Source organism: Monodon monoceros, unplaced genomic scaffold (assembly GCF_005190385.1).
Source record: "Monodon monoceros isolate NGI ecotype Baffin Bay Population unplaced genomic scaffold, NGI_Narwhal_1 Super_Scaffold_10, whole genome shotgun sequence".
NCBI lineage: Eukaryota > Metazoa > Chordata > Mammalia > Artiodactyla > Monodontidae > Monodon > Monodon monoceros.
Genome location: NW_021703766.1, coordinates 14,416,653 through 14,442,054, shown reverse-complemented (window position 1 = coordinate 14,442,054; position 25,402 = coordinate 14,416,653). Strand labels below are relative to the sequence as shown.

Below are 25,402 nucleotides of genomic sequence, written 5' to 3'. Positions count from 1 at the left end.
CCTAGGGACTTTGCAAAATAAAGGGTGTGGGAAAGGAAACTCAGTTTATGAAGCACTTCCCAAGAGCTGGGCACTGTACCAAGCATTTTTCATACTGTATCTTTAATTTTCAAAACAAGCCGTGGAGGTGGGTATTTTAATCAGAAAAATTTCTCGGAGCATCAACTTGCTGAGGATCTATAGCCCATAAATGGCAGAGCTGGAATTTGAAACCAGATCTTTCTGATAGCATCTGCTCTGATAGCATCTGTACTTAGCATTGTGTACCAAGCGCTGAGGGGGATGGATGCCATGTGTATGGGAGAAATACAAGGAAAATTATGGGCCTTCCTTCAGGGAACTTACAGCCTAAGTAAGTGGTTCACAAAGTGTTGTTCTAGGACTAGCAGCCTCAGCATCACCAGAAACTTATTGGCCAGCCCCTTACCCACTGAATCAGAAACTCTGGGGGTGGGCCCAGAGTTGTCTTTAACAAGCCCTTCAGGTGTTTCTGATTTGCTACCGTTGGAAGCCACTGAATTAGGTCATTGTAGTCTATGATCAGACAAGCAGAAGCAACAGAGAAAGCCGCACCTTGTCTCCTCTACCCAGATCCTTTTGGTAAAATTTCTCAGCTAAGAGTAGAAGGCAAGGCTGTCTTCACCATCATCACCCACATCAAGAGGCTGCCCTCAGACGGAGGAGGGTGAAGCGGCTTCAGTCACACGGCAAAAAACGAGGGAGTCATGGACAGGAAGGACCGCTGCTTTCTTCTAAAACTAGCTGCCATGTTTTCATTTTCTTTTCTTTCTCAACAGGAAATTAGGAATGGCTGGCCAGAAGCTGGGCTCTTCTGCTCTCCTTTGTTATATCCGCCCTGACACTGCCGATCCAACAAGTAGCTTTAGCTTGACCGTGGCCAACGTTGGCACGTGCCAAGCAGTCCTGTGCCGAAGTGGGAAGCCACTGCCCCTGTCTAAAGTCTTCAGCCTGGAACAGGACCCAGAGGAGGCTCAGAGGGTGAAGGACCAAAAAGCCATCATAACAGAGGTGAATCTTGCTCTCCACCGGTCACTTCCGCTCCCCGAATCTAATGAGTGCTGGTCTGCATAGAACAGTGAACGTCCATTTTCTTCCTATCAAGCCCTGTAAATTGTATCCAATCCTGAAAATAGTAATAAAAGAAAATCTAATGAGCAGCTAATGACGAGCAGAAAGAAAAATCAAATTAATTAGAAATGAAAAATCCTAATTTGTGGTCCTTGAGACATATATAGCATGTAAAATAAATGTAAATGTCCTCCTTGGTTAATTTTCATCTGGTTTGTTATTCCAAACAGAAGAAAAAAAGTTTTATAGTTTGACATCCCTGTTCTGAAATGAAAAGTTTCACAGTATTTTTCCTTTTTATATTGTATATGGCTTAGTATACTCTGGTATTGTTTTTTTTTAATAAAGAAGCATCAGTATCTCTATAACTTTTCTCCCTTTTCAGAAGTTAGCATAACGTTTTTTGCTTTCAAAAAGACTTTAGCAATTACATGTGGACATTGTTTACTGCAAAGCAGAATTTTGTTCAGATCTTTTGCCCATTTTTAATTGGATTGTTTGTTTCTTTATTGTTGAGTTCTTTGTGTATTTTGGATACAAGTCCTTATCCGAAATGTTTTGCAAATATTTTCTCCCGGTCTGTGGCTTGTCTTTCATTCTTTTAGCTGTCTTTTGCAGAGCAGAAGTTTCTAGTTTAATGAAGTCCCGCTTACCAGTTTTCTTCTTTCATGGGTCATGCTTTTGGTGTTGTATCTAAAAACTCATTGCCAAACCCAAAGTCACTTAGATTTTCTTCTGTGTTATCTTCTAGAAGTTTACATTTAGGTCTGTGTTTTATTTTGAATTAATTTTTGTGATAGGTGTAAGCTGCTCCGTGTCTAGGTATTTTTTCTTTTTTGGCATGTGAATGTCCAGTTGACCCAGCACCATGTTTTGAAATAGACTGTCCTTTCTTCACTGAATTCCCTTGGCTCCTTTGTCAAAGATCAGTCGACTATATGTGTGGGTCCACTTCTAGGCTGTCTGTTCTGTCAGAATTCTGTAATAAGGACTATAAAAGATTCCATCCAAGGAAGCACAAAACCAAAAAAAGTATCATTATAATGTGGTTGATGCTATGGAGATTCTGGAAATTTGGTCTTAGGAGAGTCTTTCAGTCAAGACAAATGAAAGATAAAAGATAACTTTTTGCTTGATTAGTCTATTACAGAATTTAGATAATGTTCAGATTTTTCTTAGGGAGTCCTGGACAAGTAGGAAACACTTTTATAACTACAGACATTTATTGTTTTCTTGTTATTTGCTAAGCATTGTACTTTGACTGTTTTGTTTAAGCTTCACAATAACCCCCATGAAAGAAGTGCTTTTATTTTCATTTTACAGGTAAGGAAAATAAGATTATAAATTTCGAGAATTTGTGACAAATTCTGATAAATGAGGCAGGATTTTCACCCAAAGAATGACTGCAACTATGAAATTAGTATATTGAGGGCTTTAGCAGTTTTGTTTGGTTTTATCTTGAGAAGAAATCAATATGAAGCATCTGGCAGATAAACATTCCCAGCCTGCAACCAGGGTTATTTTCCTCTGAGTTTAGAATTACATCGTTCTTGGTACAACCATTACAGAGTAGGTAAATTATGCCACAGATTTCAGACTTTAGGCATTATTCAGTGCTTTAGCTATAAAAATTCTCTTAGCCATTCAGTATCTTCAGTCCCAACTCTGCCTTTAAATGAGAAGTCATATTTAGTGACCCATCTGAGTTTTGGCCCTTCCAAGAATACTAGTGATGGGGAATTGATAGTTTTGCTTATTGTTTTTCTAACAGATGTTTCTCTATTTAAGAACATGCTGAGGCCTATACTTCATGTTAGAGCAAATATCTTTTGAGACGGAGGTGCCTTTTAGCCACTTAATTTTAATTGGTTTTAACTCAGTCCTCTGAACTATTTGCAGAATAATACCCATTTGATATTTTGTCCTTTTAGAATTCTATACATTTATTTTTCGTAAGTCCACTTAAAATTACACAGATCCTAGGAAAAACCACATAACATGTCAATTCTGTTTTATTGTAGAGCCCTAAGCATTGTGATCTAGAGAGATATAAAATTCGGTGTCATTGTTGCTTGTTTCTCAGAGTTTGCATTCTGCTTGTCTCTAGGACAACAAAGTGAATGGGGTAACCTGCTGTACCCGGCTGCTGGGCTGTACATACCTCTACCCTTGGATCCTCCCCAAGCCCCACATATCTTCCACTCCACTTACCATTCAGGATGAGTTGCTGATTCTGGGAAACAAAGCATTGTGGGAACACTTGTCATACACAGAAGCAGTCAACGCAGTATGCCATGTACAAGACCCATTAGCGGCTGCCAAGAAGCTGTGCACATTAGCACAGAGCTATGGTTGTCAGGACAATGTGGGTGCGATGGTGGTTTATTTGAACGTTGGCGAGGAGGGCTGCACTTGTGAAATGAATGGGCTCACCCTCCCAGGTCCTGTGGGATTTGCTTCAACCGCCGCCATCAAGGACCCGCCCAAGCCAACCACTCCTTCCTCCAGTAGTGGTATTGCCTCTGAGTTCAGCAGTGAGATGTCTACTTCAGAGGTGAGCAGTGAGGTGGGATCCACCGCCTCTGACGAACATAACACTGTTGGCCTGGACGCTGGCTTGCTTTCAAGGCCAGAGAGGCGCTGCAGCCTCCACCCAACGCCCACATCAGGGGTGTTTCAGCGCCAGCCGTCCTGTGCGACTTTCTCCAGTAACCAGTCCGACAACGGCCTGGACAGTGATGACGACCAGCCCGTTGAAGGGGTCATGACAAATGGCAGCAAGGTGGAAGTAGAAGTAGATATCCACTGCTGTAGGGGCAGGCAGCTTGAGAACTCTCCCACTCTTAGGGAGAATTCTCCTACCCCATGCCTCGAGGAACGTGCTAGAGGGTTAGTTTTTGGGATCCGAAGACAGAACAGTGTGAGTAGTGGCATCCTTCTGCCAGTGAGCAAAGACAAGACGGAGTTACAGAAGTCTCCCTCCACTTCCTGTCTCTACGGAAAGAAGCTCTCCAATGGCTCGATTGTGCCCCTGGGAGATAGCCTGAACCTCATCGAAGTGGCCACAGAAGCACCCAGGAAGAAAACTGGCTATTTTGCTGCCCCTGCTCAGCTGGAGCCGGAGGACCAGTTCGTTGTACCTCGTGACCTCGAAGAAGAAGTGAAGGAACAAATGAAACACCACCAGGAAAGCAGGCCTGAGCCTGATTCCAGCGAAGAGGGTCGGACCGAGCTCGCAGAGGAGTTTGACACGGCGCTGTAGTACTCCCCTGGGGGCCACGGCGCTGGGAAGGCTGTGAGGTGTGGGGTAGGGCACCCTACCAGGGGCACTCTGCCTCTGCATTTCTAAACCACAGATGAGAGGGGGGTAGAACTCGGAGCCAGACATGGTGAGAGCTGTCAGGGTCTTGCTCTGGATAAGCTATAAACACCATCAGTGTTCAGTTTCACATTTAACCTGCATTGGGATCCCCAGGGCTACTGGGGAGCAGGCAGGCATTGCCCTGTACCAGTCCTACCACCTGCCATTAACCCTTTCTCTCCTAGGATAATTTTGAGAATTTGCCTGCCTGGGCAGGAAAGGGACTATTTCTGTGGAGGAAATAACTGAAGATTGATTCCCTTTACTGATTGCTGCTGTTGGATCTCTGTGACAGAGAAATCACCTTATATCTCAACCTGACGGGATGCAACGTGACTAGTCACATGGCTTTTCCTTCTTCTCTACGAGAATACAGCCTATCAAAATGATGTTTATTGGAAATGTAGAACCAATCAAACAGATAATTTATGTATGTGATGTAGTGAGAGCACTTTTCATTGACTGTGAACTTTTTATTTTTGAATCTGCACTCGAGCCAGTCTTCTTAGAGGCAGCCCAGCGCCTTTGTCCACAGGCAGGATGGTCGTCGGGTGTTGGCGCCGGCTGTGAGGGTTCTAGGAGGGGCCCTGGGAAATTGATTTAACTGTTGGATGTCAGGCTGTGAACGTTCCTGAGACACAGGGGAGTAGGACCTTCTTTTGGGAATGAAGATGGGGAAGGAGTGAGGACTAAGACTACTTCCCCCCAAATCACAAAAAGAGAATAACTCCTTGACAAATGTGACACCTGCTAGGAACCTCCCAGCAGGTCACAAGAGAGGCACTTGGGGATTGGCCTCTTTCCATAACATGTGATGGAGGTGGCAGTCAGCCTCCTAGCACGTAGGGCCAAGGCTGCTGCTGCTTACATGCAAGTAACCTTGAGTTATAGATGACTCTGAACAGACTGAGGCCGAACGAGCACAGATGGATGGATGGAGCTTCCGGGTTAGGCAGGTTCTTCTCTTACTCTAGAGCAGAGAGATGGTTTTCTAAAACATCAGGAGTGAGTTGAGGGTTCACCTCTTAATGTTTAACAGAGTCTTCTTCTGAAAATGCTTATCCATCTCACATGGTTTCACAGTACTGGGCTTAATTTCTGAAAGACTTAATTGAGAAAATCCTAAACTTACAGAAAACCTGGTTTACTGATTTTTTTTGCACATTCCATGTAACCCTTGCAAAATGCAGTTCCTTCCATAATTCTGTTCTGTTGCCTTTTCTTTTAGAAGATGTACTTAGGAAAATTAATTCCTCTTTATTCCTGCGAAGTTTTGACATTGCTTAATGTTACCCAGTGGGGAATGTGCTTTGAATTTTTAAATACTTTCACAATTAAAAAGAAAATAGAGTGGAACCATTTTTAATTTGTTTCATGAGAAACAAAATGTTAAAGATAAGGTTAATCTATACATATATTTGTCTTTTTTTTTTGGGGGGGCGGAGGGAAGTTTTGTTAAAGCAGTGGTAGAAAACCAGATGACCACTCCACAAATGGTTATGTATCCTCATCTTCTCAGAGGCCCCGTACCCATGTGCGTGTGTCAGTGGGGTACACTCTTGGGGGGGTTCCATACCAATGGCTGTCTAGTGTTCAACCCATCAAGGATCTGAATTTGAGTCCCCAAATTACCAGGAACACAGCTTTTCTGTGTCAAACTACTGGTTAGCTACTGCAAAATTTTAGAACTCAGGTCTTGATTTGAAGTGGGGAACATAGTGGTTCATGCAAAGTTCAGGTGCTGTAAGAAAGACGGGAACAGTAGTATGTTGCTGCCTTATTTTTTAATAGAAAAATTGGGAGGGGGAATGAAAATGACGGAAAAAACCCAAGATGACAGTGTTGGAAATTATTTTGGGAATATACCACTTCAATAGTATAGTCTTTTAAAAATTATCCTTTATCTGTGAACCTTTTCTTGTCTTAGCTTCCCACCCTACTAATTGGAACCACCACAAAACCCAGTTATGAAATGACTTTACTAAAAGTAAATGTATTTACTTTTTAGTCAGAAGGACCCTAAAGTTCCAGATGTTCTTTTATGTGGTAGATTTATGTTCAGGAAATGTTAGGTTGTATTAAAACCTTTAATATAGGCTACACCAAAACTGACTACTCTTTTTTGTAACTTCCTTTGATTCATTTCCCTCTATAATTGCTCTTTGTTAAAACAGAGGATGAAAAGGCCATAGCCCATCACCAAAAATACACAGAACTCTTTTGACCTATGAAGTCATTTACAGTTATTGTGTGATCTGATTAGGTTGTCAGGTGGTGAAAGCCAGTAATCTGCCTCCAGGTGAATGTAATCTACTTCCCAGGACTTCACCCAGAGATGTGTTCCCCAGGTGGGCAGAGGCCCGTTGACCTCTAGCCCAGAGATCCCGGCCTCTGCATGATTCTCAGGTCCTTGTGAGTACCTCCCATTTAATAGAGACGTTTAAGAGAATTTCTGAAAGAACATCACTCCTGCTTAATGGGAGCAGTCCAGGAGTCCCATGGAAGAAAGAAAAATACACAAGCCTTGGCAGCCATGGTATTTTTATTTTTATCCAAATGGATCGAAAATACATTTGAAAATTTGAATGCTAGTATGTCATACATCTACCGTGCTACCATAGAGTCATTGAATTACCACTCCTCATTACAAGAGAGGGCTTTATTATACTACTGTAGAGTGTATGTGTGCAATAAGTTGATGAATTCATTTTCCTGGTGTATAGAAGAGCCAACACGAGCAGCTTGGTGATCATTGGGTGCTATTTTCTAGGAGATGGAGCCAGTGAGGTTTGGCTGATCTACTGAATATCAAATGATGCCCTTCTTTCCATGTAGGCTTTCAGCAAAAGCAGGTACTTGGAAGCCACAGGCTCACCTTCTCTATCTACTCAATAATTACTAATGAAGAGACCTCCATAAGGGAGCACTTGGCTGTTATTGATAAATGTACCAACTATTAAATAGTCTCCAAGCCATTCAGTGATGTCCTCAGCATCACTATAGAACTGTCTTGTGTCACTTTTTACTTCCCTCTGGGTGGGGACTTTCAGACTCCCCCAATGGCAAGTTAATCTTTCTCTCCAGTTAGTGACTTTTGCCCCATAGTTGGGTAAGCACTTCCTGGGTTGAGAAAAGCAGCTACAGTAAATCCTGCTCTGTTTCCCTCATTTGATGATCATTCAATCACACATAAGCTCCTTTGAAATTTCACGCACATCTCTCAGAAGCTGTAGGGTTTTCTCTCACTGTTGCCAGTGGATGTCATCCAGACAGTGAGTTCATATCTTATGGTTTTGTGCAATCATTGTCATATTGTAGTCCTAAGACTCATTATAGTGTATTTTTGATATTTTTGAAATGTGTTAAATTTTTTAATTCAATAATATGAGCCAGAGCATGTTGCAGCAAATCTATTGTTTGTAAAAAAAAATAATAATAATAACAATAATAAATAAAATAAAATGGAATCTTTTTCATGGCTTTGTTTTAAAATGGAGTACCTGTTATTTTATAAGTACTTTATTTTAGCATGAAACTGTAATTTTCTCTAACTTGTATGTGAAATTAGTTTCTTAACCAAAAGCACCTTTAGGATTTTTCTGCTTTTTCTTGTTGTAGGGGAAGATAACAAATGAAACCACATTCCATAACACTCTATGAAGCTATGAGTTAAGGCAAGAATAAATATTTTTGATCACCATTTAAGCTGAAATAGCAATAAAGATATTTTACATTAAGAAATATTATATTCTAACTTGGTTTATATGTTTAAAGAAGTCCCAAAGACAGGAAGCATGGTCCTTATTTCCATGCAGGTTATTAGCTGACTAGAGGGAACTTAATTTGTAAATAATCTACAGCTCCTCTTAAACAAACCACAGAACTACCAGTGATACAGAGGAACTAAGTGGGTAATCTGGCCATCTTGTCTGTCCTAATGGCTTTGGTGTTAGAGTTTAAGACAGTGGTGAGTTTTGGCTCACACAGTACATCTAATCTAGCTAAGCCTCTAAATTGTTCCCCTCCCCTCTCCCCATTGGTTGTCTCCCATAATCTCTGGACTTCCAAGCAAGATTAGCTACCTCTCACTCCAAATAAAGGCCCAGTTGAAATCATTTTGCAGGTTTCCTCCTCGTTTAGCAGAATGAAATTTTGAAAACTTGGTTCACCAACTGTTCCTTGAGCACCTCCAATGTGCTGGGCTCAATGCCACCATCTACTTTCATACCTCGGTTCCATGACACGCACACCTGCCTACAGGGTGGCAGAAGTGAACTTCTCTGAGTGTGTTCTCTCCTTCGTGTGATATTGTCTCCCTGGTACATCACGCACCACAAGAGCACGTTAGTCACTCAGAACACTTTCCCGTGTGTGATTCACTGGGTCTGAGTTTTTCCTCTGCTACTTAAAAAGATTTGACTTTAGGCAAGTTCACCTCTCCAAGGCAGGTGTTTTTTTCTCGATTGTTAAATGGAGATAATAGTCTCTCTCTCAACAGCTGTGAGCTAAAATGAGATGATGTCAACAAATGCTTCCTTAGCTCAGTACTGGAACCGGCACAGTGAGCACTCAATGAAATGTCAACCATTGGGCGAGCCACTTAGCCTTCTTGAACCTTCATTTCATCTGTAAAATGTGAGTAAGAAATCTTGACCTGCCAACCTGCCAAGTGGTAGTAACTAAGGCAAGTTTTGCTAAGGCACTTTGAATGTCGCTACAGTGATTTGAGAGGAGCTGAGCTGGACCAGTGCACCACACAGGGGTCGCAGTGGCCAAAGTCCTCATTTTTCCAAGCCCCGGACCCAGACACGGGCAAAGCTCTACTCAGGGTATGTTTCAGGGAATAAATCCTAGGTGGGAATAGTGGGTGTTGGGAAGTTTTTTGGGGGGGTTCGGGTGGGAAATGGGTTGTTTGATTTTTGCTGCTGTTAGACTTGTCTTACCACTCAGTGAAAACTCTGCGGGACTCCAGCCACTGCCTCGGGCTAAGGTGGTGGAGCAGAAGCGGCTTTCTGTGGCACTGGTGTTTGTATTTTAAGCTAGCGTGTAGACTTCTAGTTGTTGTTTTCCTCCAAGCTTTACTTTTTGTAAAAGTAGAATCTAGATATTTTCTCATTTCTGTTTGAGGTTTAGTTTTGATCCTTCACCTTGGATAGGTTCTATAAGAACTAGCAATAGGAAGGATTTAAGAGGAGAGAGGAAAGGTAATATATTCCAGAGAAAAGAGTCAGCAAACATGCAGGGGTAAAAACGGCCAACACACATCAGAGGAAAATGACATTGACTGAATTTTTTTAATAGCCACTTTGGCATACATTGAAACGGGCTTACGTTTGCTGATTTCTTACTAACTGTATAGACAGTCTGAGATTTCTGTCAAAATTGCTGTTTTTAGAAGTGTACTAAAAATTTGGTTTGAACTTATTAATAGTTTAATCTCATTTGTAATATGAAAATAAAACAATGTTATAAAAAAAGATGGCAACTAGAAAAACTACCCTTTATAATAAGAACATGTATATTTCTAGTTGCATCTTACATGAACGGAATATCTGAGACTAGTTGTAAAGTATAAGCACAGCTATAAAACTTTAGGTTAAAATTACTGAAAGAACTTTATTTTTGAGATTCAGTGTTAATGATCTGTTACATTATGGAAACAATTCAGAATTGTGAGAGATTACAATCGACCTTTGAAGGCCTACTCTGTAGGGCGCTGGAAGGGATGCAGAAATAAAGAAGGCTCCAAAATGCCTGTATAGTCTAGTAAAATCAACTGCTTTATCTTTGTACTCAGCTGAATAACACGTTTAAGAAGTTTATGAATTTTATTTCTCACTATTTGGAGGCGTCATATTTCAGGAAATTATAAAATATTTCAGGAAAGTGAATTCCAATCAAATGACTTGAAACAAGAAAGCAACTAGCTTGGAAAGGTGGCAAAAACCATTTTATCTGAGCCATACCCCAGGAATCCCGAGGAGGAACATGCATGCTAAAAGCACCTACCTGTCTTCAGGTTTCAGGGATCCAACCTCTGGGACCCATACAGTCATGGTATACTGTCGAATGGGCAGGAGAGTTTTCTTCCAGGAGAGAGCCAGAATGTAATTACTCATTTGGAATCTAATCACACAAATGCTTTATAATCATTCCCCTGGGATCAAATACAGGGGGAAACGGCATGTTTTTCTTAGTGACTTTAGTTTGGTCAGGCAAGCTATTTCCACTGTAACACTGGGCCTGCTACCCCTGATGTGTTGTTCTCATCTTTCAGAATTTCTCTGGCTACTTAGTATTATTACCTTACCATTTGGTAAGAGAGTCAAACCATAAGCGTATATGCAAACTTCCAATGTTGATCTTTGTAGCGAAGGTGGAGGTATTTTTTTTCTAGCTCTCAGCCAACAAAGACATTGATAGAAAAATGGGATGATCATCTAGCTTTGCATTGGTGCCAAAGGGAACATTTGTAAAATCAAGTACATGAAAACCACATTTATGTAATGTGGTTTTTGAGAGAAATAAGGAAGCTGGGTTGACTTTTAGGTTCCAGTAGTAGATCTCAGAGTATCCCAGACCACAGGTATTCTGGTGCATCATTATAATTGCTGTGCTGTTCTTGGCTGTCCTTGTAGTGCTTCTGTTCTCGGTAGCTCCGCAGGGCCAGCACCACGCTGGCGCCATACATCACCACCAGAAGACAAGCAAAGGTGGCTGCTGCTCCATCAGTGCCTGCCAGCTGGCAGTTCATCCAGGTGAGACCCCTGCGGGCATAGACCCTCTCTCTTGTCCTGCAGGTGTCTGTGGCATTGATCCGCAAGGCCGCGTGGAGGTAAAGGCCGATGCCTACGCAGTAGCCCAATGCCGCGAGGAGGCTGAAGGCGGCCTCAAAGAGGAGCCACTTCCCCGGCAGTTTGTTTAGACTCTTGGCTCCTTGGAGTAAAACACCCAAGGTGAGGACACCCAGCCCCAGAGAAACAGCCACGCCGCTGTATATCAGGGGCGCCCGGAGGATCGTGTACTGCTGGTCCAGCTGCCGAACCTGCTCCAGCTCAGTGCCCTCAAACGGTGAGTAATAGCCGTTCCCAAAGCCACCGCCGCTGGCAAAGCTGGCACTGAATCCAGCAAGGACAAAGTAGGAGGCCACAATACACATGAGAACCATCCCATTCAATATCACCTCCACTATCTGTATCACACCTAGGAGGAGAGAGAGTGGGAATTTAACACTGACGTCACTTACCCAGGAAAGCTCTCTAGGTCAGGCAAGAGAAATACCACCTGATTGTGAGGACATGGTCAGACTCAACATTAACATCCTTGGTTTTTGTTTTTTAATACTCATGTTTGAAAATCAAAATGCCACTGTGGAAAAACTTTTGGCCGTTACTTTAAAAACTATACATACATTTACCATGTGACCTTGCAACTGTACCCCTGAGCATTCATCCTAAAGAAATGAAAACTTCGGTCTACACAAAAACATGTACACAGATGTCACAGTAAACCCTAATGCCCTCCAACAGGCGAATGGTTCAACAATCTGGTACAGCCATCCCCGGGGGAAACTCTACTCAGCAATGAAAAGGTATGAGCAGCTGATACTCGGAACAACTCGGATGGATCTCAAGGGATTCATGATGAGTGAAAGAAGCCAGTCTCAAAAGGTTACATACTGTATGATTCCATTTACATAACAGTCTCAAAATGAGAACAGATTAGTGGTTGTCAGGGAGGAGTGGGATTGGGGGGAGCGGGAGGGGGATGGGTGTGACTATAAATGGGGAGCGTAGGGAAGTTCCAGTGATGGAACAGTTCTGTAGCTGATTGTGGCAGTGGTCACACGAATCTACACAGGTGATAAAACCGCACAGACCTACACTCACACAGACATGAGTGCATGTAATACTGGTAAAATCTAACTAAGCTCTGGAGAGTGTCAATTTCCTGGTTGTGATTTTGTACTGTAGTCACCACTGGGGAAAACCAGGTTAAGGATACACAGGATCTCTGTTCTATATTAGCAACGTTTTGTGAATCTATAATTATTTCAAATTTTAAAGTTTAAAAAAAATCAAAATGACATAAAAGGGCATAAACTGAGAAAAATCACCCATGTCCCTGTCCACCCTGTTCTCTACCCCCAACCACTTTCATTATTTTCTGATACAACTTTCCAGCGTTCGTTTATGCAAGTAAAAGCACTCAAATCTGAATCTCATCCCCCCTTTCCCTGCTTGTGTCACAGGGAGGACACCACACACACTGCTCTGCATTGTGCTTTACTCTTCCTGGAGATGTTTTCAGATCAGCTCCTACAGTGTCCACATGCTCTGTTACGTGGCCTCCAAGCCCGCTGTGTGGGTGGACCAGTCTATTCAGCCAGGATCCTCCTGCTGGATACTTGGCCTCTTCACTTGGGGGGGTTCTTACAAGTTTAAGGAACCCGCAAATGCCATGAGGCAGTGGAAGCCAAGAGGTGAATGGAGATGAATGTCGACTTGTCCAAAGTCACCTTTCATTTGTCACTGACAGGGGCCCCAGCCTCTCGTTAGGCGTCTTCCTGGGAGAAGGTCTCCTGTTGTTCTCTCAGGGGTCAGAGATGAGAATGAAGAGAAAAGCATATGAACCTAGAGTGGGAATGCCAGGCTCGCATCCCCGCTCTTTACTGCCTTGTGACCGTGCCCAAGTCACTGACTCTAAGCCTCAGACACTTCATCTGACAAATGAAGGTAATGCCTCCCTGTCTTATCCCACAGGGCTGGGATGAGGCCCAAATGAAAGCAAGTATGTGAAAATACCTGGAAAATTATAAAATGTTATACAAGTGGACGGTGATGCTACCCAGTAACATATATAAAATGGAAGGGAGGGGACTTCCCTGCTCGTGCAGTGGTCAAGAATCCACGTGCCAATGCAGGGGACATGGGTTTGATCCCTGGTCCAGGAAGATCCCACATGCCGCAGAGCAACTAAGCCCGTGAGCCACAACTACTGAGCCTGTGCTCTAGAGCCTGCATGCCACAACTACTGAGCCCGCATGCCACAACTACTGAGCCCGCATGCCACAACTACTAAGCCCACATGCTGCAACTAATGAAGCCCAGGCGCCTAGAGCTTGTGCTCCACAACAAAAGTAGCCATCACAATGAGAAGCCTGGGCACTGAAATGAAGAGTAGCCCCCGCTCGCCGCAACTAGAGAAAGCCCGTGCGCAGCAATGAAGACCCAATGCGGCCAAAAAAAAATAATAATAAAGGGGATTAATAAGAGATCTAAGAAGAAAAGGGACAGGGACTTCCTTGGTGTCCAGTGGGGAAAACTCCACGCTCCCAATGCAGGGGGCCTGGCGTTCAATCCCTGGTTGGGGAACTAGATCCCGCATGCCGCAATTAAGACCCGGTGCAGCCAAAATAAATAAATATTAAAAAAAAAAAAAAGAAGAAGAAGAAAAGGGACAAATTTATGAAAAGCATGGTTTCCCAGAAGTCAGGAAAACCCTCTGATACACAAGGGGGTACCACAACGATTATAAACTGGGCAGCTAAAGACCAGTATGTCTAATGTACTTAGGCAACAGCTACTGAGCTTGCTGATTCCATCTCCTGCTGGGCCCACACAAATTCCTAGGAGGTCCACGGAACGCAGCAGTTACGGGCTCTGACAGTTGAGAAGCTACATTCCTCTAATTTAAATCTGAAAATAACATCAGACCAGAACTGCCCACTCTCCTCCCAGGCACCATAAGCTACTGGCTACTCTCTCCCTACAAGCAGCGCAAATTAATTGACCCAGACATCATTCTAATTCACGGGGAGTGGCTATCTCCCCCACCCAACACCTTTCTCTGCCTTGGTTTTCCTTCTGCATGCAGTTAATCTCTCACCCCCTGAAGGGAAGCAGGGATACCGTGCTACTACAAGATGTGGGCAACCTGAATGTTTCCTTCTGGGACAAGATTCTGCCAAAACAGCAGCGGCATAACCCACGCAGCCCATATCTGCCAGGCTGAAATGTAATATATCTATTGATAGATCTTGTCAACCACTCCACTGACTGCAACAATCAAGAGGAATAATGGTCTGTTGCTGGGGCCAATGATGAAGAAATATGGCCACTGGATATTATCAGAGCACCAGCCAGGCCTGACCTGGCTTTGCTGAAAACATTGAACAGGTTCAAGTATTTCCAAGCATGTTGTTAGTGCAGAAAGATTCACAGACATCAGGAGAAAAGAAAAGAGTGGGCTACTAGAGCTAGCGGTTTATCCCTATGGAGGGATAAACTGTAGAGGGAAGTGGAAACTGAAACAGACAGGAGATTTTTATTGTAAAATAGCATCTTTTGGGGTGAGGCTGCTTTTGTGGCTGATCATTTAATACTCTGCTTAACTAAACATCTACTATCTGCCTTTTCACTGTAAATGTGAAAAAACTGAGGAAAGCAAATCAAATTAAAACATATTTTTCTAAAATAAAACTAAGACATGTGCAGTCAAGTCTTAACATAAAATGAAAAAAAATTTTTAATTTCCTCTCCAGAAGCAAATACTGTTAATACATTCTTATATATTCTTCAAGAAGTTTTCTAATCATATACAAGCAACAGTATGTATTTCCTTTTGTAAACCCAAATGGAACTCATCTTTTAAATGTGACAAGAAAATAATATTATAAACATATTGTAAAGAGAACCATCACCTCCAAATTAAAATTTTTCTTTGGATTTTTATTGGAGTCACATAAAGCAAAGAACATATTCACTTGTACCAAGAATATATTATAATGGGCCATAAGTCCTAATTTAACATGCAGTAAGAACCCATGAAGTTGTCTGGCCAGAAGTAGCATACTTATCCTGGGAAAGATTTTACTTTCTTTAATTTTGGATGGATCCTGAATTCCAGATGTCGGGTTGAATTCGTCGTACAATGGTACATTTACAAGAGGTACAAAACACTTATTGAGCTTTCAAGCCCATTGTAAGGGGCTTGTTAGAATACCTCCTTTGCAACCCAGTGAATTAATCTGATTCCTCTTTCCTCAGCCCACGTCTCCCTCCAGCTTACATCTTACAGCAGCAGTTTCCCAGGCATCCCTATCCCCTGCCATCCAGAGCATTAAGGAAGTGAAGGGCCTAGAGTTCAGTGAGGAAAAAATTCGAGGCTAATCTGCTTAAGACCGCTGTGTTTAGAGAACTTCAGGCTGAAATGTTTTTTCATGTCTGTGTGGCTTTTCGTGAACTTTGAGGATAAGTTTCTTCAAATTCACTTGGTTATCTCCCTTTATTCACTCAAGAAGTGCATTTTGCTGCAGCATATGCCTTTTCCTTGTGGGTCTTGGGCTCTAGTTTTGGTTGTTTTTTGTTGTTGTTTTGTTTTTGTTTTTTAAAGTAATTTTGGTTGGTCCCTCGCCAACAGAGGGCTCCAGGACCAGGGTTTATTACATCAGGCAGTGCTGCTCTATGTACCCTGGAGCTAGGCCCAGCAAACTAAAATTGGTCTGTTACTTTCCAGGGGTTGGCAAGTTCTGCAACAAAATATTACACGAAAGACAGTGGTTCAGAGTAATTTCCATCACCCAAGTTTTTCGGAACTTTTTTATTTTTTTTTGCAATACGCGGGCCTCTCACTGTTGTGGCCTCTCCCGTTGCGGAGCACAGGCTCCGGACGCGCAGGCTCAGCGGCCATGGCTCCGCGGCATGTGGGATCTTCCCGGACCCGGGGCACGAACCCGCGTCGCCTGCATTGGCAGGCGGACTCTCAACCACTGCGCCACCAGGGAAGCCCTGGAACGTTTTAAAAAGCCTAAAACTCCAGCATTTCCGCAGGCTTCTCTTTCAGCTTCCTAACCTTTCGGTAACCCCTTATGGCCAGCACGGCCCCCAGGGCAAAGACCCCGATGCCCAGGGCAGCAAAGATTCCAGCACCTATGTCTCCCCCATGGAAATTGCAGCTGAAGCCACTGTATCCTTTCCTCTGGTACAGCGCCTCCCTCTCCTTACACACGGGAGAGGCGTAGGCAGCCGAGAGGTAGTGGAAGTAGAAGTACAAGGCTGGGATGTATGCCCCGGCAATGAGCACGTCCAACAAGCCTTCAATCACCAGCCATAGGGGGCAATGCCACGGAACCCGCAGGACGCCCATGGCGATGAGGAGGCAGCAGAAGGCCATGAGGGCTCCGCTGCAGGCCATTGCCACGGTGACCATGGGCAGCTTTAGCTGGTAGAACTGGACGTCCAGCTGCTGCGCTTTCTCCCCGTCAGCACCATCGAAACCACTGTAAGCCCCTCCGTACTGGTAGTAGTAAATGCCCCCCAGGCTGGTGATGCCCGTGTAGCCCCCTGTGGAACTGTAAGACACAGAGCTGCAGGCCAGGATCAGCAAGTTCAGGAGAACCTCCAGCATTTGGCAGCAGGCTGCAAAAGAAGGGCGTGTTACCATTTTGAGAGATGCTACTTTGCACTTGGAGACTTCCACCTTGAGGCTTATCTTCCCCATGGCAGCTCACACCACAGCCAGCTCTTTATTCTGCCCCCTGGAAGGCCTGAGCAGCCAAAGCTACATGATTAGCATTAGATGGTAGCAGGGAACTGTGGTCTCCAATGATGTCAGAGATACTTTGGACTCCAAAGGGTAACTCTCAAAAGAGCAAAGCAGCCTGCTCCAGGTGGGCTGCAGGACGATGGGGGCAGAAATCAGGCCAGTGAGCAGAAAGAAAGGTGTCCTTTATGGAAGCCAAGAACATTCTTTGCCCTAGCCCTTCCCTGCCAAGAAGACTGAAAAATAGTTATATCCTCTTTAGATACGTTTTGTGTCCATCTTCAGTTTGAAAGAGGAAATTTCTCCAAATTTGAAGGAACTTATAGTGCTTAAAAAATATAATGACGTTAGAAAAAAAGCATAGAAGTTATCCATCACAATGTTAACCGTGGTTCACATATATTAGGGATAGGAAAGGTTAAGTTAATTAAACCTATAAGGCTTACTGAATTAGAGAAACATAATTGGTTTTACTGTTCTTAGACTTTAATTCAGTAAGTATGTTTTAAAGTTTAATTTTGTTTTCGTTTCCCTAAAGAGCAAATCTGGGCTGTGATATTTTACCAGGGCTGGAGTTTTTCAGGACTCTTGGCTGCTTTATCTTGGACGATGAAAGAGCCCCAGATCTTCCACCAAAGCTGGCTACTTTCCTTAAAGTCAGCTTTACTGTTATATAACTTATACACAACAAAATGACCCGCGTTAAGCAAACAGCTTAGTAAGTTTTGACAACTGTGTATGCCATGTAATCATAATCAAGATATAGACTGTTTTCATCCCCCCAGAAAGTTCCCTAGTCACCCCTTGTGGTCAACCCCTCACCTTCCTCCTCAGGCCACCACTGATCTGCTCTCTGTCATTAGGAACTAGGTTTGTCTTTCTCGAATTTCATGCAAATGGAATCATACAGTTAATGTACTCTTCTGTGTGTTACTTCTTTCTCTCAGCATAATATAAAGCTGGGTGCTTCTGAGCTGGGAGTTGTACGTGCTGACATAGGCTCAGTCCCATAAGCACTGAGTTAGGGTATTAAATAAGCATATAAAAGGGGGAGGGAGAATGCAAGTTGGGGGGCAAAACCCCCACCACTGCCCTCTGAACCTTTTCAGTGTGGTCACAAGTCAATGCCACTGGCAGTGAGAAGCCATCTCAAAACCTAAACCTCCAGGCTCTGAGTGAGAGACAGCACCACTGACTATAGAGATTACAACGTTTGGAGAGAGAATGAAATTAAATTTTTAAGGATGGTTTGCAAGTAAGGGAAACATCAAGCCCTTGCATGAAGCTGAATGCACACATCACCCTTTTTCTTTTTTCTTCACAATTTCCTTGTTACACTGGCCTAGCTCTCCTTTTACAATCTTCTCCATCATGATTTGAGCACCAAAGGTCTAAAGAAAGAGGAAAAGGACAAAAGGGAAAGGGGAAGCTGCTCCAAATGCAAATCATCGGAGGGAGCCAGGAGGGGAGCAGGCCATGTACCTTCTCCCCAGGGAACTTGTAATTCCTCACCAGTCCCTCCAAATAATAAACCTATAACACAACCTATATATGACAGGATTCCTAGTGATCTGATATGCACATGTGACGTCTGTACTTGCTGTTTATCTGATCTTTATCCTCAGCCTTTAAAGATTTTAGTAGCTGAGGAGTCTTGCCCGTAACCGTGAATTCGGGGCTTATCTATTTTTGTCAGTGTTCCACTGAACTTCCTAAGGGTGACTCAGCCCAAACTGCAGGGTCTCCCTAGGAAGTTAGAGAGAGCCACAGCTGCCTCCCATTTTTGCCAGTTTGCTGGAGGAGGACATGATTTTACTGATGAGGAAAAGAAATCACAAAAGATCTACTCTAAGACGAGGCTGAAAATCTTCAGGTGACCTTTACCCAGGTGTGAATTTCCTGTTTGAGACAAGTTCCCAGTGTTTAATGGCTGTTGCTCTCAACACAACACAGCATTGTGTATTTATATGGGTCCCTGCGTGTCCAGAGATCTTTATAAGCCCTCATTTGTTAGCTTCTGACTGCTGAACTATCCTTTCACTATCTTGACTCAGAAACCCAACATCTAGGCCCAACCAAATAGCCAGAAGCAATCAAAGCTAAATCAGGGGCCTCAAGCTCTGCCCTCTCCTCTTGGTAAATCAATCGCTGAAGAAGAATACCTCTAGAGAGAAACCTGTTAAAGAGTGTCTGGCTTGTTCCTATTCTTTATATCATCGAGAAAAGAAGGTCAAGCACGTAAACCACTTCAGGCCTTAGAGTCAGGCTCTAACTTTCAATTCCAGCTCTTCCACTTAACTGCTGTGTGACTTTATATAACTTACTGTACCTCTCTGAGCCTCAGGAGTTATTGAGAGAATTAAAAGCAACGGGGTGTGCCAACATACGTAAACTAGAGCGAGGATTCTTGTACCTGGATTGCCTAGAGCTCTTCCATGAAAGTTCTACATAATCCCATAATAATTTATCTCATTGTAATCACTCTAAGAGACATCTTCAGGGGCTTCCCTGGTGGCACAGTGGTTAAGAATCCCCCTGCCAATGCAGGGGACACGGGTTCGAGCCCTGGTCCGGGAAGATCCCACATGCCACAGAGCAACTAAGCCCGTGTGCCACAACTACTGAGCCTATGCCCTAGAGCCCACAAGCCACAACTACTGAGCCCATGTGCCACTACTGAAGCCTGCACACCTAAAGCCTGTGTTCCACAACAAGAGAAGCTACCGCAATGAGAAGCCTGCACACCACAGTGAAGAGCAGACCCCGCTCGCCGCAACTAGAGAAAGCCCGCACGCAGCAATGAAGACCCAATGCAGCCAAAAATAAATAAATAAAAAAGAGACATCTTCAGGTATAAGTTCCATGATTTCTCCCCCTTAGGCCAAGAAGTTTTCCCCTCTTAGTCATAGGTAGCTGAGGAAAATTTCTTACCCAATCATGTGAGCCATAAGGGTAAGATTTTCTTCACCCTGACAAACCAGATTTTCTTCATTGTTGGCAAGGCCAGGCCTGGTGCTAGGATGGGAACTCTGGGAAACCACACTTGGAGCTGACACATGATATTATTTAAGTGTTCTTCATACTGTGGATTCTAATAAGTGTGGTTTTTTGTTTTTGTTTGTTTTCAATGAAATAGAAGTTACTGCCCTTCGTAGGTGATGGCGTGTTGTTTCATGACGTGTGTGTGCACATGCGCGCACATGTGAACTTGTTCTTAATGTGAAACCTATTTCTTACTGTGGGTCTCAGTCAACAACATTTAAAAGCCATGATGGCAGGTTTAGGCATCAGATCTCCTGTCCTGTGGCATGAGCTCAACCTGGCTGCCATCTCCGGTGATCTCTCTTTAACTCGGCCTGCCTTGCCAGAGGGGTCCCCCTCTGACAGCCGGCAACTCAGAGCTGGCTCTGAAAACTGCAGGCATGACTGCCTCACCACATCCGGGCCCATCCGAGGAGAAACACGGGAAACCTAGCCGCCCCTTTCAGATGTTCCTACCCTTCTTTAGAAAGTGTGAACTTCACGCAGGTATGAAAACGAAAATACGAGGAAACCAAAAGGGAAGTCGGCTTGAATTTTTGCTCCATCATCTCGGACCCCGTCCAGAACCACCAGCAACGGTAAGCAATTGGTCAAACTGCCTTCAAAATGGCTCACCTCTCGCGGTGCACAGGTATCTGCACTTGTGGCATTCCAGGAGCCCTTCAGCCTCTGACTGGTAATATTCCACTTCCTGCACTCCAGGCCTGGGGGTCGAAAGCGGATCTCTCCCTGAAGTGGGCTCACTATAATCAAACACATGTGTGGCCATTAGCGGGCTTCAAATTCAATAGCTTGTTCAGCATTAGAACGCTGGACACCTCACGCTGGGCTCAGACATTAAAGAATGCACAGAACAGAAAATCTGCCACAGATTTCATATTCCAGAGGATTTTCTGGTTTATTGGCTATACAAGGCCTGCAAACACTTGGCTGAGTTCTACTAATTAAGCACGTCACTTATCTCAGTAATTCTGAGCCCCGCCTCCCATGCTGGCTTGGCCTGCGGGGGATATCTAACAGGTAGCTGGGAGCCACCTGGGGGAGCTTTTCAGTTCAGTGAGGACTAGGCCCTCTTCAAAACTAGTTTGCATTCACAAGACTGATGCCCAGGCTGGCATTCTCTTCCTTCCCTTGTTACTTTGGAAAGAGTTGAATCCACAATCATTCTCTAGGCTATGGGTGGTACAGACAACTTTGGACATCTTCACATCTCTCCCTTTTCCTCTGCCAGCCCTGGAATATTCTGTTCCTTCTCCTCACTGCCCCCCCCCCCACACCCTTCCCTATCACTTTATCCAGCACATCCTGGGCTTTGTCCAAGATTCAGTGGTGAACGGTGGGGGCTGCATTCTACTAGCTGGGCTCCAGGGATCCTTCTAGAACATAGATCTCACCATGTATTTTTTGCATTTGAAATCCATAAAGTCCAAACTTTAAGCACAGCAAGGGAGGGCCCGTGCTCATCTCTCTCCACTCACAACCTCATGTTCACAGACCCAGCCATAGTGAACTGCCCCTCTCCCCGCCCCAAAAGATGACCTGCATTCCCATGCCTCCAGGTCACCGTGGAAACTACTTCTCTGCTTGAGACAGCCTCTTGCTCCTTCTCCAGAACTCAGCTTTGAGGCTATCTCCTCCAGAAAACATTCCAGAGCCCAGTCAGGGCCCCAGTTCTGTTCTCTTTGTGTCTGTCCCCCCACTGGAGTGGCACGTTTCACAGGTGCTGCAAATTGGTCTGTTTACTTGTCAGTGTCCTGTGGACACCGTGAGTAGATCTCTGTAGTTCCTGGCCCTACCTCCCATCCATTAAATACATGCTTATTATGTGGAGGAGAGACAGAAATAAATTGCTCTTGGTTTTAAACCACCAACTGTGAGCAAAAGAAGCAAAAGTATTCCCTTCACTAGCTTTGGGGCTTGGCGGGGGTGGGGACAGGGGGCCAGGACACCAGTTTAGAAGGAAACCTAAACATGAAGCTCTGGATTCTCCCAGGCCTGGCAGTTGCAATGCAGTGTGGCTTTAGGCAGGGAGACAGTAGCCAGTGCCTGTGACTGTAACTGGGCACACCCTTTGTCACAGTTTGGCTAGTTAGTTCTAGATAATGTAACATAAACTCAGGATAATAGCTTTCCCGCTGTGTGGACACAACCAGAAGAGAGACTGGGCTTAAGCCTCTAAGTTCCATAGCAGAGAGGAGCCTGGACTCCTCCTAGGGACGAGGGCAAAAACCAGAAGGCAGTCATCACTCCAGTACCTGCCTGTCTCCTTCTTGGCCTGGCATCTAATCTGGGCATTCAGTAATATTTGTGGAGTTGGATGGAATGTGCAATGGAAAAAAGACCACTTCCCTAGAGGGGGAGTGGGGTCTAGGACCACCACCTCTCTTTCCTTCCATCCTTACCCTCTCCCAGCTCACAGTCTTCCAGAACGTCATGATGCTCTCACCCCACAGGCCTTATGGGAACTCTGTTCTACAAGGTAGTGATGGCAAAGTTTGTTCATTCAGGAGGGTGGGGTCTGAAACAATCATGGGGTTTGAATGAGGCTGCCCAGAAAGACCTCACTGACAAAGGGGGGAAAAAAATCTCTGCCCTTTTGTGCAGAGTTTTAGGTACACTCAGTTCTTTGGCTAAAAGTGTATCTTCTCCCAGCTGTCTGGTTTTGAAATGCATATACCCCTGGAAGGGATTACACATTAAGCTATTAGCTTTTCATTGGTCTTTTATTAGGCCCGGGCCTCCAGGGAACGGGACTTTTGGGGAGGGCTGGTTGTGGAGCACAGGACAAGGGTCTGAAGCCCCAAGGGGCAGTCCTGTGACCACATGGGTGGGGGTCAGAGAGGGGCCTCAGATTAAGCCAACCCACCCAATCTCCTTCCCACCCCTTCCCTTTCTAGTCCTGAAGTCCTCTCTTCCTCTTTACCTGGTCCCCGGTCCTTCCACTGCTAAAGGGGGAGTGGGGGGCAGGGGGGTGGAGGGTGGAGGGAGGTGGGGGGTAGGTCTCTGCGTTGTTCATCAGGTTCAGGTCAAGGAGTGTGTGTGTGTGTGGGGGGGGCACTGTAAGGTCTTCCTTCCCTCCCAGGTCACCTCTAAGAGCTCAAAAGGGAAGAATGGCACTTCCTTTAAACCAGCTTCCCAGGACAAGTAGCCGGGACAGCAGAACCGCGCAGAATGGCCTCAGACCCAGGCTTCCTCCGGGGCGAGGTAGAGGGCCCTCGCTGCCCCACCTCACCTTTCTGGTCCTCGGCGTCCGAGGCGCTCCTTCCGCAGGGGCGGTGGCTCCGCGGTTTCCCAAGGCGCGGGCCAGAGGGGCGGGGCCGCGTCCCAGGTGGGCCGCCGGGGTCCGTCCCGCGTCCGACTCTGGCGGGATTGTTCCCAAACTCTTTGTTCACCGCCACGATGGTCCCCGGCCCTGTGTCTGTCCTGGCGGGGTTCCCGGTCCCTCCCCCTATCCCGGTCCTCGTCCCTCCGCCCGCCCCCGTTTCTCTCCCTGCGCCGGTCCCCGGCTCTGTCCCGCTGTCTCTCGGGGTGGCGTTCTCGGTCCGGGCGGGGGTGCCGGTCTGGGTCCCGCTCTCTCGGCCGGGCCCGGGACTCGCGATTCCCCGACGTATGTTGTTCCATGGCTCTGTTCCGCGTCCCCGCCCCTGAGCGACCCGAGGGCAACAATCCACAAGTTTCCCCGGCAGGTGGCCAAGCCCGGGGGCGGGGCAGGGCGGGGCGGGGCGGGACGGGACGCTCACCTGCGCGCACGCGCACTAACCCTGCTGCGGGCCAGGAGAGCGTTCACTTGAGCGCGCGCGCCGGCAGGGGACGCTGCTGAGCGCGGCCCGGGGTCTGGGCGCGCGTGCGCCTGGATGGGGTGCGAGCCTGGAGGGGCTTGCTGCTTCACACACAGAGGAGGGGACTCCCGCCCTCCCGCCGTGCCCCGTCGGCCCTGAAGTATCCGCTTCGCGACCCCTCAAGATGGGCTGCCTAGGGAACTGTGCTCTCAACTTAGCACCTTGGGTATGCTTCCCCAGAGTGTTCACCCATCCGCTCTCTCACCCATCCGTCCACAGCCACCCAGCTGGCCCCCCAGCCACTGTCCGTCTCTTCCTCCCTCTCCTGCTATCCTTACAACAACTATGTTTGGGGGACTTGAGGCCAGTTCATCCAAGAGTCCTGGATTCATAAATGTTTTTTTTTAAAAATGATGAACCACACAGAATTGGCAGCCTTTTCTTTTGCCAAGGAAGGATATTTAAAAACATACAAAATTGCCATCTATTAATGAATTCTTTCAACGAATATGTGTGAGCCCCTAGCCTAGCAGGCGCGGGAGATCCAGCAATGAACTCTCCTTGTACCGTGCGTCCATTCTACTGTGTGTGGAAAAGGAGAACTGGCAAGAAACAGAGAAGACAATTTGACGTCTAAATTTTGACGAAGCAGGTTTCTTTATATAGATCTGGGAAGGGGACATTTGAGTTGAGTCCTAGAAGAGAAGGAGGCAGCCTTGAGGAGAGCTGAGAGAATGTTCCAGAAAGAGAGAAACCCTGACTTACGCAGAGAGCTGTGCAAGAAGGTCACTGCAATCAACTATGCTCCAAAAGTTTTTAAATGAAAAAAAAAGAGAATGTCACTGCGAGCAGAGTGAGGGGGCATGAGATGAGGCTGAGAAGTGGAGCAGGAGATGGTGTAGGGTCTTCATGGTGAAGAATCTTCATTTTCAAAGAGCAACAGGGAAATATTGAAGTGTTTTGAAACACTGAGTGGCTTGCTCTGATTTACGTTTTTAAAAAATAAAGATTACTCTGGCTTCTGTGAGGAAGATGGACTGCTTGGGCCTGAGAGCACAGTCAAGAGATGACTTAGGAAGCTACTGAAGAAATCCAGGTGAGGGGTGATGGTGGCTGAGTCGACGGTGAGAAGTGGACAGATCTGGGTTGAAGTTTGGAGGAATAACTTAAAGGATGGGTGGATGGAGGTACCATTTACTGAGATGGGAAGACTGGAGAGAACGAGGTTTGGGGAAACTTGGAGAGTTCCGTGTTGGATGTGTTGAAACCACACGACTTCGTCCCATGACTTAATGAAGCTCAGGTTCTTTATGTCTCGGCACAGGAGGAATTCAGCGAGAGGCAAAGCGGTAGGTAAGATGTAGATTTGTTAATATAGGATGCTTGTGAAGGATACAGGCGAGCAGGCAAGAGGGCTCTGCCTCGAGAACTAAGTGGGCTACATATTTATAATCAAAGCAAAAGCAGGGAGGGAGAGAAGACTACCTTCTTCCTCGTCCTTTGTATAAAGATGTTGCAGGAAAATGGGAGAGGATGGTCATGTCCCAGGTCTCAGGCGAGTTCCTGGGACAGGCCACCAAGTAAGGAT

At 45.4% G+C, this 25,402-nt stretch overlaps 2 protein-coding genes across 3 annotated transcripts in view; one reads left to right on the top strand and one right to left on the bottom strand.

Annotated features, from left to right (window-relative positions):
• The window catches only part of PHLPP2 (PH domain and leucine rich repeat protein phosphatase 2), a 72,851-nt gene extending 64,937 nt beyond the window's left edge, over nucleotides 1–7,914 (top strand). Inside the window, exons 18-19 of the mRNA XM_029211522.1 lie at nucleotides 798–1,029; nucleotides 3,197–7,914. Of these exons, the coding sequence (XP_029067355.1) occupies nucleotides 798–1,029; nucleotides 3,197–4,351 (1,387 nt within the window). The 3' untranslated portion in view covers nucleotides 4,352–7,914. The remainder of the gene's footprint in view (nucleotides 1–797; nucleotides 1,030–3,196) is intronic.
• Nucleotides 7,915–10,046: 2,132 nt separating this feature from the next.
• Nucleotides 10,047–23,709, bottom strand: MARVELD3 (MARVEL domain containing 3). 2 transcript variants are annotated; one of them, XM_029211510.1, is made up of 3 exons: nucleotides 23,268–23,709; nucleotides 20,651–20,778; nucleotides 10,047–11,653 (listed from the first exon to the last, which is right to left on the bottom strand). In XM_029211510.1, the coding sequence occupies exons 1-3, from the start codon at nucleotides 23,654–23,656 to the stop codon at nucleotides 11,016–11,018; spliced, it is 1,155 nt and encodes a 384-aa protein (XP_029067343.1). In that variant the 5' UTR covers nucleotides 23,657–23,709; the 3' UTR covers nucleotides 10,047–11,015. The 2 variants fall into 2 exon arrangements, with proteins under 2 accessions (XP_029067343.1, XP_029067334.1); XM_029211501.1 differs by lacking the exon at nucleotides 10,047–11,653 and adding an exon at nucleotides 16,259–16,869 and having other exon boundaries at nucleotides 23,268–23,685.
• Between the last annotated feature and the right edge of the window lie 1,693 nt (nucleotides 23,710–25,402).